Source organism: Manacus candei, unplaced genomic scaffold, assembly GCF_025592945.1.
Source record: "Manacus candei isolate 608988 ecotype Guabito, Panama unplaced genomic scaffold, ASM2559294v1 h1tg000005l, whole genome shotgun sequence".
Taxonomy (NCBI): Eukaryota; Metazoa; Chordata; class Aves; order Passeriformes; family Pipridae; genus Manacus; species Manacus candei.
The window spans coordinates 14531772-14545360 of record NW_026138053.1 but is presented as its reverse complement, the minus strand read 5'-3'; the positions used below and the strand labels follow the sequence as shown (position 1 = coordinate 14545360).

At 40.4% G+C, this 13589-nt stretch overlaps 1 protein-coding gene across 2 annotated transcripts in view; it reads left to right on the top strand.

The window, feature by feature from the left end:
- The window catches only part of F3 (coagulation factor III, tissue factor), a 33094-nt gene extending 20277 nt beyond the window's left edge, over positions 1-12817 (top strand). The window contains exons 1-6 of one of the 2 annotated variants that reach the window (XM_051799239.1): positions 5378-5649; positions 6576-6690; positions 8749-8933; positions 9270-9451; positions 9574-9733; positions 10828-12814. In XM_051799239.1, the coding sequence (XP_051655199.1) occupies positions 5580-5649; positions 6576-6690; positions 8749-8933; positions 9270-9451; positions 9574-9733; positions 10828-10967 (852 nt within the window). In that variant the 5' untranslated portion in view covers positions 5378-5579 and the 3' untranslated portion in view covers positions 10968-12814. Of the gene's footprint in view, positions 1-5377; positions 5650-6575; positions 6691-8748; positions 8934-9269; positions 9452-9573; positions 9734-10827 lie in introns of those variants that run through there. The other variant, XM_051799231.1, reaches the window with a different exon arrangement.
- The last annotated feature ends 772 nt before the right edge of the window (positions 12818-13589 follow it).

Here is a 13589-nt window from a genome sequence, read left to right as displayed (position 1 = left end):
AATCCAGAATTATTCTCCTACAGTTAAGCTGATCCACTTTCCAGTTATCTTTAATCTACTCACCCCCAAGTTAGTGATAAAGGCAGCATAAACAAGGAGATGCAGGATATTAAAGAAATTCTCAATTTAATTTTGCTGGTTAGTGCAGAATGTTTTTTGTTGTATCAAATTACTCCAAAAGAGAAAGCTATTTTACAAGAGGATTAAACATTATAATAGCAAAGTCAGAGTGCTGTTTACATTTTCCTCTCTCACAGTTCCTAAGTTTAATGACAGCGTAGAGATCACATTTGTTCAAATTTAAGCTTTCTTTATTTTACCCATGTAATTGCCTAACCTTCAAGACATGCTTACAGCGAATATTTTTAAAGAACACTGAATTTGACTAGCTCTACTTTCACTGAGAAGTTATATATGCCACATCTAATATTTAAAAATCACTGGTTTTTAACGGTGAGAATGGGAAATAAGTTTTTCTAACAGTTACAAATAACTGGCCTAGCAAAACACATTTATTTCAGTCCTCAAATGTAAAGAGTCATGAGCTGAGACTGGATTCAATATGAAAAAAAGATGCTACTGTTAATGTACTTGCCTCCTTTTAAACAGGTTTTATTGTCACTTAACATTTATATTGCCTTTTCTTCAATTTAGTCTCTTCCTCACAAACCCAAGGCTCGAGAAAAAAAACTAAGTAAATAAGGTCTGGTAGTTGCAGTTGTGTCTAGCGTCATTCGGGAAAGATAAATCCTACAAGAGAGATGCATGAGAACTGCAAGATCAATCGATGTCATTAAGATATTATGGGGTAAACTAAATACCCCAAGAACCTACTTCACAATCGTGGTACAACACCTGGAATACAGACAGAATCACAAGCAACAGCTTGATTTGGCCAGCCAAAAGCACCTTGGCACAGAGGGAATCGATACAGTTTAGTGTCTCTATCTCCATAGTTTCTGTTGTGCTTCAGTGACATTTATTATTCCTTCTGTAATTGCTTGCCCTCTAGCAAGTAGTAAACAAACACAGCTGTACACAGCACTGCAGCGGTGCCCCACCACTCCTCTCAACGCAGCTGTGGTATTGCTGTCGACATCCGCTTTCTGAAGTCTTCTATGCATCATACTAACCAAAGCATAGTTTAAATTTTCATTTACACAATAGTATTTACCCCAAGGTGTTCCTGAAGATCACAGAAATTAAATGCACACAAATCTGCTGGTCAAATTCCCTTTTAGGAAATAATGCTGCAAAACAAAATTCCAAAAAGGATAATAAATGCATCACACATCGTTCTGTGAGTAAGAAATAGAAACTTGGAGTTAACACCAAAGCAATGATGACAAGTGTGGGAAAGGCTCAAAGCCTCCCTCCCTGGGATGCCTCTCCCCCAAGCAGGCATCATTTCCACACAGGATCCCAAAGCCTCTCCAGACCCAAAAACTCACATCAGATTTGTTCTTTTGCTAGTGTCTCTTTTTAAAGTATCTATATGACAAACGAAGAGATATGTGTATGACTAATGTGGTAACAACACAAATATTGAAAGCAGAATATCAGAAAAAAACATACAAATATTTGCTTCATGATTTCTACTGTCAACAAGAAATTCATATTGTCCATGTGATTCCCCTGTAAGAAACACCTTTTGCAGATTTCAATTTTTATATCAACTTTGCGTATTCATTACTTTTTTTCTAAAAGTGAAATGAAGATCCATTAATGTCAGAACTGGATTTAAATTTTAAACTAGTTCTATCCCAGTGGTACTCTGTTATCTTAACATGTAGTTAAGCTACATATGATCTTGTAAAATCACAAGGTAATTTTAGAATCATAGAAACATTTACAATAATTTAGATAAAAAGAAAATCAGGGATGCACAAGTGATTCACCGTACTGGGGCTTTCACTGGTGTGGAGACTTCAGGAATAAACACAGCTACTTTTAGGTATAAATGTTGATTCTTCACTCCATTACACTAGTTAAGTGACATTGCTTACCACAGAGTAAGCATCAAAAAGGGAACTTGGTAGCCAATTTTACATCATTATACAAAGCCTCTTAATTAAAAATACTGTTACACTGTGGTATTTGTGAGTCTGTGGGTGCATTTATAACATGGCATTTGAGACAGCAGCTCTGCAAGAGAAATGTTGAGATATTTAAAGAAACAGGTACCAACTCAGAGATTGTCTATCTAAACTTTGTAATTAAATACAATTCACTGTATAATTACATTAATTACCCTATCATATGGGTCACTAAGACAAATTAAACAAAGATCTAAAATTCCAGAGAAATATCAGGAGCAATTTCATTTTGGAAAAAGCTCCCAGGGATTTCAGATCTTACGAGTAAATTTTACACTATTGAGCATGACAATATTGCTGACTTTTATATTAGCAGGGAGCGATGAATGTCTTGTGACACAACAAAATTTCAAAACACTAATAAGTATTACAAAATTTTACTTACATTTTACTTACAATCTTGCAAAACTATCAGCGTAAAGAAACCAATTTGTCACTGATGTCACCTGAGGCATTACACTTCAACAATTATATATGACAGTACAGAAAACACAGTGTTGCAATTGCTTTGCTAAGCAAGGAATTATTTTGTAGCTCTCTCTAAGTGAACCAGTTTAGAGACCTGGTGGGTCATACAGTAAAAATAAATACATGTATTTCTTTAAAAGAAAAAGGAGTTGTACAGGTTTAGTTTTGGTTTTCTCCTCACTTTTACCATAATCAATATGTGAATTGGTTCTGTAACATACATATCAAGGGAAGAAAATCTGTAGAATCTGCTTGTAATCTGGCAAACCTTCCCAATGGTGAACAACCTTGACTCCATTTATTTCACCAGGGTGAAGATGTCACAGAGTGGAAGAGGTCATCTAACCCAAAACATGCAGCCAGGCTTGTGCTATTGCATGTTTCCCACATATTCTAAAAAATCACAGGAAGATCCTCCACCAATAGAAATGTTCCACTTATTTCAACATTTAAATAAATTAATTTGACTTTCATTTAGATGATTGTATCAGGAAAATGTGGATTTCATCGTAGGAGTAATTTTTTTCTCTGCAGATTGTAAAATGAGCAGAGGATGACTAAAATGGTTAGAGACATGTACAGAGATGATGCTTACATTTTGACGTTACACTGTGGGAGCCAAATACTAAGTTTCTCAACAAATTGCCGAAACTCTATATCAGCAGAATGCTTGCTTGCATGTAGCAACATATGTTTGAAATAAGGTGCAATTTTTTTGTGTTAAATGAGCTGCTAAAATACCATGAAGTGGGTAAGAAATGCGACCAGAATGTCACAGTTAAGTCACTAGTTGCTGAGCAGACTTCCATGTAGGGGCATCAGCCCATGTCAGGTACTGTGAGGTTCCTCTCACTGGAGCCAGGCAGTGCCAAGCAGTTGGGCCAAGAGGAGCAAGAAGAGCAGAGGCTGCAGCAGCTCCTCACCTCAGTACTTCTCCCTTTTTTGTCACACCCTTCCCTTGCCAGCCTGATCTAGCAGCACTGGCATGCTGTCTTTCCCCATCTTTCAAATTTCCCCTTCAACTTCATTCCCTCAGAATGGTTACCTCGGTAAAGTTATCCAGTTTCCTCTAACCACACACAACCCCCTTCAGCTGGTAGGTAAGCTGGTTTAAACTGTTTACTTTGGCAAACTTTTGGCCTCTCATTCTGCAGCATGGAGAAGGACATCTAAAAGCTTAGTGCTAACGAACACTGAAATATCTTGCTGGCAACAGGAATAAGGTAACAGTGGTCACACCGGTTAGTCTGGACAGCATCTGGATGGTTCCTCACCTATTTCAAGTATGGGAGTTCATGGCAGAAGAGGTGGTAATGAGAAGGGTGAGAAAGAGAAGGGGATCCTGAGATTACCTACATAAAAACTGGAAACCCCTGCTGACCCATTTTCTATCTTTTGTGGCCAAACTACAAGGAAATTAGGTGAAATTAAAGCCTAAAGGTGATCTTAAAGTTTCATATAAGCATCTCTTTTCTTTAAACGACTACTATTTCTCCTTGTAAAGTCCTCTGAAAATCAACTGTGATCTTATAAGGTCACAATCTTGAAAAGCTAGACACACAGGATCTGTATTCTACACCAGGTTAAAAGCATGCAATATTTTTGGCTGATGTAATGCTGGCATTCAACTACATAGAGACATGGCTGAAATTTGATCAAAAGCAGGGCAGGAAAAATGAGAAGGTGTATGGCTGGATTCGGTAATTTAGAAATCCAGGGCTTAGGTGTGCCTTGAAACACATTATATGAATTGCAGGCTGTGGTTGAAATAGATATTGTAGTTTGGTCCATATGCATTTATTCTGCGTTATGAGATGGAACTGCTTCCTTGCATCTAAGTATGTGTTAATCATGAAAATTAAAGGCAATTAAATATGAAACTTCCCAATTAGTCTCTTACCTATATATTCCAAATACATCGTACAAAGCAGCATCAAAATAAAAAGAAGAGTCAGCTTAAGACTGTAAATTTATATATCTACCTGAACTATGACACAGGTTCTACCGCATAGTCTGTTTCCCACCTTCCTGAGGCAGACCCCTGAGCTCAGTACGAATACAGCTCCCTCTAGAGCTTGAGTATTAGACAGAACTACAGCGCGCACCCCTCCGGCTCCGAATCTCGGTTTAACTGCTTAGAAAGGGAGCACCGTGAGAGCCACACACATCCCAGAGGGGCCAGGGAGCCTGGCACAAAGGCTGAGATTCAGACAACCCTCTTCAGAGGCAGATTCCCTGTTACCAGTTAAAATTGCATACCTTTCCAATGTGAGCTTGTAGGAAAAGGGTTAACAGGCCCCTGGTTTGTGGGAGAGGTGAGGTACTAAGCCCTGAACACTTAAAACTTGGTGTCTGGTGTGACAGGTGAGCCTTGACAGGGTGCGCGTTCTCAGGCCTTAGGGAATAGAGCATGTCATCTAGCTGAGCACCCGTGTCCGACGTTCTGCATGGAGAGGCAAGGACTGACATATTTAGACCTTCAGAATGTACAGGATCAAAGCTAATTAACCCAACATCACTTCTGCATGACCAGCTGCCTCACAGAGCAGCCATTTCCGAGCTGGGGTGCTGTTTGCCCCTTGACAGCCAAGCCAAAGGTTGGCAGTGGATGAAACTGGTTATCCAGTGGTGTCCAGTTTCACCACTATTCCAAGAGGGGAAGCGAGGGGCGGTACGAATGTATGGGGACACCAAACAGGCAGGTGGACACGGATTGCAGGCACGTCCAGGAGTGTCCGGGGTCGCGGTTCAGGGCCCCTCTCCTCACGGCTTTCCTCGAAGATCCCCGGCTCTGCTTGCTCAACCCGGGCGCTTCCGCCGCCCACACTCCCTGCCCCTTCGTGTCCCGCCGGCCCCCGCCGCTCCCACCGCCGCTCCCACCGCCGGCCGCGCCGGCTGCCCCGCGGGAGGCGCCGCGGTCCCCGCCTCTCCCTGCCGATATAAGCCAGCGCTTCCCGCCCCGCCGCACTCATCGCCCTCAGACCCGTCGGGACCCGTCAGATCCGCTCCCCGAGGATGCTGCGCTCCGCCACCCCGGGACAGGCCCTGCTGCTGAGCGCCCTGCTGTGCCGCCTGGCCGCCGCCGGTGCGTGACGGACGGCGGGGCAGAGGGACGGGGAGGGGACGGGGGGATCGGCGCCGGGACTCGGTCCCTCGGACCCCTCGGACCCCTTGGACGGGGTGTCCCCGAGGGAGCCCGAGAAGAGCCGCGGGAAGGGGGGCAGCGGCACTGGCCCCGGGACAGCGGCTCTCGGCACTCGCCCTGTGGCCGCGGGACAGCGGCGCTCACCCGGGCACTCGCCCTGGGCCCGCGGCGGCCGCTGCTCGGGCCACCAAGGACTGGCTTCTGTGGAGTTCCTCACTGTCCGCGGCCGGGGCGCTGCCGGGGAGCGGGGACAGGCTCGGGGGTCGGCAGTTGCGGTAAGGTTGCAAGATTTCCTTCCCTTGCCCCAGCTCCGAGCTTGCCGAAGAGGTAGAGAAGGTGGTAATTTGAAAACGAGTAGGATATCGCTCAGTTAAACCCTGGATTTCCAGAGGTTACAGAGGCGCGAGGGGTTTTCCCATCCAGCTTCCTCCCAGACAGTTCCCCGAAGCAGCTGTGGCTGTCGTGGATCATCGCGGCGGACACCCATCCGCTTGTGGGGGCCAAGAGTCCTGGTGAACTGCACCACATTTATTTGCTGCTTGAACATTCTGCATGTTCAGGCTTTTGTATCGTCTTCAGAGGTCTTGAATCAAAAAGGGCTAGTTAGAATTCCAAATAAGTTAATTCATCGATTTGAGAGTTGTAAAACAGAAAACAATATTCTTCTCATATTTCTCACTTCTGCCTGGACACATTCCTTTAATAAAGATGAGCATGAGCCCAGATGGTAGGACTGAGCTTTTTTCCCAAAAACAATTTTTCGGAGTAGCAATTATCAGCAACTGCTTCATTTAACTAAACAGCAACTGCAGGGAAACAGGAATTACATATCATATGACTGATATTTTTCTCTTCTGTATTTAAAGGCTATGCAGCGCTACCGACAGCAGTCAATATAACTTGGTCTTCAATCAATTTTAAAACTATACTACAGTGGCAGCCAAAACCAGCAGGTTACTTCTACACTGTAGAAATACACGGGTAAGTAGATAACACCAGGGTATATCCATTAATGGCGATTGAAGAAGAAGCTAATAGAGCATGTTTGAATATGTTCGAGAGTAAATGTAACAGGAAAAGAGCCCAAACATTAGGACTTAAGAGAATTCCCTACCCAGCTGTTAATAGTTTTTTGTATCCAACTATAAGAATATGTGGTTCAGGATTCTGGTTTTGCCCACTCTAAAAAATGGAGAGTTGAGCTAGAGATCAGTATTTCAGTTCTGGGGTTTGGTGCAGGCCAGCTGCATGAGAGATCTAGGCCAGGATACTTCGAAGAAGTTGATGCTCAGTCTGACACACCATGTATTAGATAGAATTTCACCTTTTTTATGTTTTTCAAGGTGTCTGATCTGAGTCTTTTGTCTTCAGTCTTGGGAGGTGTCTAATAAATGAGTCTGCATTTTATTCTAATTGGTGAATCACAATAAATGAATAATTTGTTTTGCTGGATAACACTAAAAATCACCTTTGTTCCTCTACCTCTGTCGACACGTCCTCTGTCATCATGTTTTATGTAAACTATAAAATATTGTGGACATAAAAGGTAGCCAGCTAATGTAAAGTGTCTAACACACCTTTCAGAACTGCACAAAAACTTCCATGAAGTTCAGTAATAAATCTGTGTTGTTCTTAGCTCTCATTTTAATACATAGAATATTATTAAATTTGTCCCAAAGGGAAAATGCATCATCAAACCTCCTACATATTAATGAAAAAGTGGTACTGTAGTCTCTTCTGTCTCTAACTAAAAGTGGCATGAGAGCTCTCTCTCATGACTAATGGATGAAACACCAGTGCAATGGCCTAATGTGCTCTTTCATTAAGGGAGTGATTAGATTAGTAGACTTAAAAGCACACACTTAGCAGAACAAATTTTATTAAATTCGTGAATCTGGAGTTTCTTTCCAGTGGTTTTGCTTGCAAAAAATTGAAATCTGTTTGCCCAAGATTCAGTGTAGAATCAGGTGTAGTTCTGCAACACAGGCACCTCTTTAAACAAGTTGCTGTTCCAAAGTGTGCTTAAATGTTTGCTTTCTCATGTCTGTACATTTACAGAATACATTTGTTTCATCCCAAAGATCAAATCTCTGTCCCTTTTCAAAGCATCTCATGTGACACTATCAATAACTGATCTGTGACATAAGAAATCTGGTGAAGTAAGAAGGGAGTTCAGGTGACTCTTGAAAATAAAACGTGATCTATTTTGAGGAAAACTCATTTGTTAATTTCAAAAGTCACCACTCTTGCTCTTCCAGCTGAGATCACACAATTTTGCTTTTCCTTAATTCACCAGCAAAAAAAAAAAAAAAAGGAAAAAAATGGAGTAATAACGTTTTTTTTCAATCCTTCTTGTTAGGAAGTAAAATGGGGAATTAACACTTTTTTCCTGATCTCATTACTAGTTCTCAGGTAAATGGACATGTTTTCTATTCTTTAAAAATCAAGATAAGCGTTTTTTGTCAATGTTTTTAAAATCATAATTCTGCAACGAAATTTGCTGCTACTGTTTGGTTCTTAGTAACATTTGCCACTGCATAGTTGCAAAACCAAGTGACATATATGCGGAGACGTTGTTGTCACATTAAACTGTGTCAACAGAGCTTCCTATAGCAACTGATGTTTCTTAAGGCAAGAGTTTTCACATGCATCAAGGATAACACATTCAAAGTAATTTATGCATCTTATATTTTTTAAAATAAATTATGCAACTGCAGAAAAATGCAAAATCAGAACTACTTATGGTTTCTATCCATTAATATAAAAAATTTAATGTTTAATTCATATATGGGTCCAATAACATATTTCTGTCATATGGATCATACTTACTTCACTTGATTCTACTTTGAATTGTGAAATACAGCTGTACACAATAGGTTTTCTTCAAGTGTTCTCTTCTTTTCAGCCTAATACCCCTGCAAGACTGTTCTACCGGATGAGGGAGATCTATACAGCTTAAGGGGAAAATGTTTTTCAGTGTATCTAAATATGTAAGTGTCTGGTTGGAAGCTGTTGACACTTCTTTCTCGCTCTTTTCAGACAGACATCTGACATTAAAAAAAAATGCATACGGACAACAGAAACAGAGTGTGATGTTACTGATGCGCTCAAGGATGTAAAAGAGACCTACGTAGCCCACATACTGTCTGTAATGCCCGCGGGGATGGATAACTTTGAAGAACCACCTTATGCACTTTCTGAAAAATTTACTCCTTATAGTCAGAGTAAGTAGGATTGCCAATTAAATCTTATTATAAACTTCCTTTCAAGACTAGTTCCATTGACCTAAAGAAGATTTAGATTGAGCTTAAAGGTTTTTTTCTATAGATTCTTACAATAGCCATGCTGATACTGCAGAAGACATTCAGGCATAAAGCTTTTGTTAACATTGTGTACTAGATGAAGATACTTGTTTACAACCCAGGACTTCACCCTATTACTTTGGCTTCTTAAAGTCAGAATAGATTTGAGACGGGAAGTTAATAAAGAGTGGAAGAAAGAAGAGCATGTTGCATAGAAAAGATGATATCAGTTTTTTAATTCTAAAAATCTTTGTTTAGCTGTTATCGGAAAACCAGAGATAAAGAATTATACACAAAAAGGTTCGGAACTGAATGTTGTGATCAAAGATCCACTTACACCATATACGTTTCCTAATGGAAGCTTTCAAAGTATTCGAGATATTTTCCAGCATGACCTGGAATACAAACTCTACTACTGGAAAGATCAAAGTTCTGGAAAGGTAAGGTCTAACTCTAGTTTTCATTCTGTAATAATTTTAATATTCTGTAGCTGTATTATAGTTACACAATTTCTGTACTACCTTAAGAGCTGACACTTGAAATATTTTTTTTTTCCTTTTAGAAAGATGCAACAACAAAAAGCCATACATTTGAAGTAAGCGTTGAGAGCACAAAGAACTATTGCTTCTATGTCCAGGGATTCGTTCCGTCCCGCAGAGAAGACCGTAACGGTCAAACCAGCGTGATGCACTGCACCACTGCAGAAAGGGGCATCTTCGACGGTGGGTACCCGGTGACGTTTGTCACACCACAGTCTTTATCATTCTAACAAAAAGACATGTCTTTAAATTGGGATGCCTGTTATAAACCATTTACTGTGTAAGTTAGAAGACACAGTCAGAACATGGAAACTCATTCGAAGAACTCACTTCAAGTCAGAGTCCACCATCTTCAGCTAGTTAGAGTTTGTTTTAGGGTTTTGCTCAACTGTGTTGATTAAATTGTCTGAATTGATAACTGGTCACTGAGGCTTCAGATCTCATCACTAGCCTTCAGCTTTGTTTTTTTTCACTATTGTTTCCCTCAGATTCTTCCAATAGGAGGTTCCATAGTAAGTGCTTGAAGGATTAGCTCTAAAACATACGAGTGCTGGAAACCTATCCACTGACTTTAGTTTGAACTGACCTTTAGTTACCCCTAAAGCAGATGGTGAGACTAAGACTTTCTTTACTATTACAAGGTCAGAGGTTGGCAGATTGACTTCTTTACTAGTAGATAAGTTAAGGAGTGGTCAGTGAATCAGCCAGTCAAATTTTAGACAAACAATCTGGATAAAACTTTCTTCAATATAAAGTCATCAATATTATTTAAATAATATCACATTGCTGTACTGTATCTTTCTTCTCCCCCAGATAAGAAAATCTCTTCTAAAATTGGCAGATGAACTCAGATTAACTTCCCTATCTAAATATGTATTTTTGTTTATCACAATAGTGATAAATTACAATTTAATTACAACTTAAATAGAAAACTCTTCTCTTGGTGTTTTCTAGCTTATAACCTAGAATAAATTCCTACTTGGATGGAAATGATGTAGGGACAGGGGGAACAGTTTGATTTATTCTTGTGGTGTTAGCACGGTATTTTAGTGCACTAACTAAACTAGATTAAAACCTAGTGTGAACCAGGTGAAATAAAGCTTCACCTCAGTTCAGCAAATTCATGTTAAAAAGTGTTTAGTTCACACTGAATTCTGTGGTACTGTAAAATATAGAAAGCCTTTTTTTCATTCAGTGGAATGAGTGCTAAGAGTTTGTAGCACTGTGTCATTATGGATTCTGATAACTGAATCTTGCACTTTTTTCCTCCCCTACAGAATATGGAGCAGAAGTCTTTATCATCATAGCAGTGATTGCAATTGCAGTCATCACTCTTGCCATTGTCCTACCAGTGATTCTGTGTAAACGCAAGAAAGTAAGAGCTGCGAGAGAAAAGCAACCACTTAATGGTGTCTAAGGAAAAAGTATCGTGGACACTAATGGCAGCACCAAGGCAAAAAAACCACCACAACAAAAAGCCATAAATTGGATAATTGGGTGGAGCTTTTTAGGCTCTCTGAAACAGGAATTTTGAAGCCCAAATTTTAGTGGCTGGAGGCTGGAGGAGCATTCTGGTGATCTGATACAATCATAGAATTGTAGAATATGCTGAGTTGGAAGTGACCCACAAGGATCATCAAGTTCAACTCCTGGCCTTGTGTAGGATACCCCAAGGCACACACAGTGTGCCTGAGAACGTTGTCCAAACACTTCTTCAACTCAGACAGGCTTAGTGCTGTGACCACTTCCTTTGGGAGCCTGTTCCAGTGACCAACCACCTTCTGTGTGAAAAACCACCTCCTAATATCCAACCTAAACCTTCCCTGACTTGGCTTCATGCCATTTTCTTGAGTTCTGCCACTGGAAACGAGAGTGAAGAGTCAATGTCTGCCCTCTGCTTCCCCTCATGAGGATGCTGAAGACGGCAAAGAGGCCTCCCCTCTGTTTCTTCTTATCCAGGCTGAGCAGACCTCAGCTGCTCCTCATATGGCTTCCCCTCAAGACCCTTCACCATCACCCTCCTTTGGATGCTCTCTAACACCTTAGTGACTTTCTTATATTGCAGTGCCCCAAACTGCACACAATATTCAAGGTGAGGCCACCCCAGTGCAGAGCAGAGCAGGACAATCCCCTCCCTCGACCAGCTGGCCATGCTTTGCCTGATGCCCCCCAGGACAGGGTTGGCCCTCCTGGCTGCCAGGGCACCGCTGACTCATATTCAACTTGCCATGAATCAGGACCCTCAGGTCCCTTTCCACAGTGCTGCTCTCCAACCTTTCATTCCCCAGTCTATAAACAAAGCCAGGGTTGCCCAGTCCCAGGTGCAGAATCCAGCACTTGCCCTTGTTATACTTCATATGGTTGGTGATTGCTCATCTCTCTAATTTGTTATGGTCTCTCTGCAGAGAGCTCAACCCTTGTCATAGACTGTTCCCAAGCCACTTCTATTGTCCTGTCTGAAACAGGATTGTGAACTAAAGGTACTTTTGGCTTGATCAGTATGGCCTTATTGAGCCGGAAGATGGTACAGCTTTACGGTACTTGTGAGGGGAAAGAACACTACTTCTGAAAAATACATGTCCTTTACCTAACTAAAGGAACATCATTCTGTTTCTGTGAAACAAAACCTGTATTTATCTGCCTTTTAATATTATTAACTGGTGAAATGATCTGTTAGTTCAGATGTGACAAAATTGCTACTATTATTTCTGCACTTCTTGGATAAAATTAACTTGGTCTATTTATATTTGAATATAGACAACTGAAGGTAAACAAACTGAAACTACTCTACTAGTGACTTGTAAGGAACTCTCTTGGAGCAGGTACCCGCTATCCCTTTGGAAAGCATATCCAGATTACACTACATTGAGAGTTGTACTGACAGGGTAGTCTGATAGTTCCAAGTAAGTGTTAGAACAAATACTTTGCAGGGTTTGAGTCAGTAATAACTCACTTAATGCAAGCACTGAATAGGTAGTATTTACTACATTTTGAACGTAATTTTTAACTAAAGAGCTGATGAATGAACAGTTTCTGTGGCATAGATTCAAATAATCTTGGTATTGGGATTTGAAGGTAGATGTTGCTTTGTCTTTTAATATTTATTTTATAAACGAGAATCTAACTTTTATACTGGTGATATCTGTATTTATGGTGATAATTTATACTTTTCTAGTGAAATAAAGGTGACTGGAAAAATAAGACTTTCTTTTCATTTTCAAAACAATGTACAGTTTTTATTCTAGAACTAAATTAAAAATATGTTTAGGAAACTTATTTTGTGACAGCAGTGTAGGCAACCTGCCAGAAGTCTAATCAGGACTCTGCAAAACAGACTACCAGGGCACCTACTGCCTGTAAGAATAAAACTATGAGAAGCCACAGTTCACAAGCGGATGAAAGGTTTTGAAAAGTCCTGAGTCACGTCTTGGCTGTCCACTTATGTCAGCAATTAGTCAGAGTTTGCATTCAGAGCTTCTTATTCTAATGGAAAGCATACCAGACATCTCTGGATGTATCACATAGGGATTCTGACAGTGGTGTGTATTCCCCTATATTCATGACAAGGAATACCTTACAAAATTTATAGCCCAATCTAACAGTTCGTACAGAATTGTATTTTATATTTTTTATCCCTGTGTTACAGATACCATCTATGTATGGATTAAGACTCCGGTGAATGTATGAGTGTATTTTATGGGAGTTTTCTTCGTTCTTGAATTCCTCTTTTTACAGAGGGAAGAAAACAAATATCACCATTATCCCCAAAAAACCCCATTTACTTAATACTTAATATTGTGCAATAAATGCTTAATGCATTTTCTGCTGATGCATAAGCCTTGTATGGAAAAAGAATCTTACAACAGCAATCAAAAACACGAGAGCCTGTGGGAGTAAATTTAAAAACATTCCAAAGATGTCATCATTACTTCCCTTCCTGTGATGTTCTGCTTCCTCAGCTTCATTCACTACCCAGCTCAGAAAAGGGAAGAGCTAATAGGAAAAAGAAAGCTTGTAGATTACAGCGTAACATTTATTA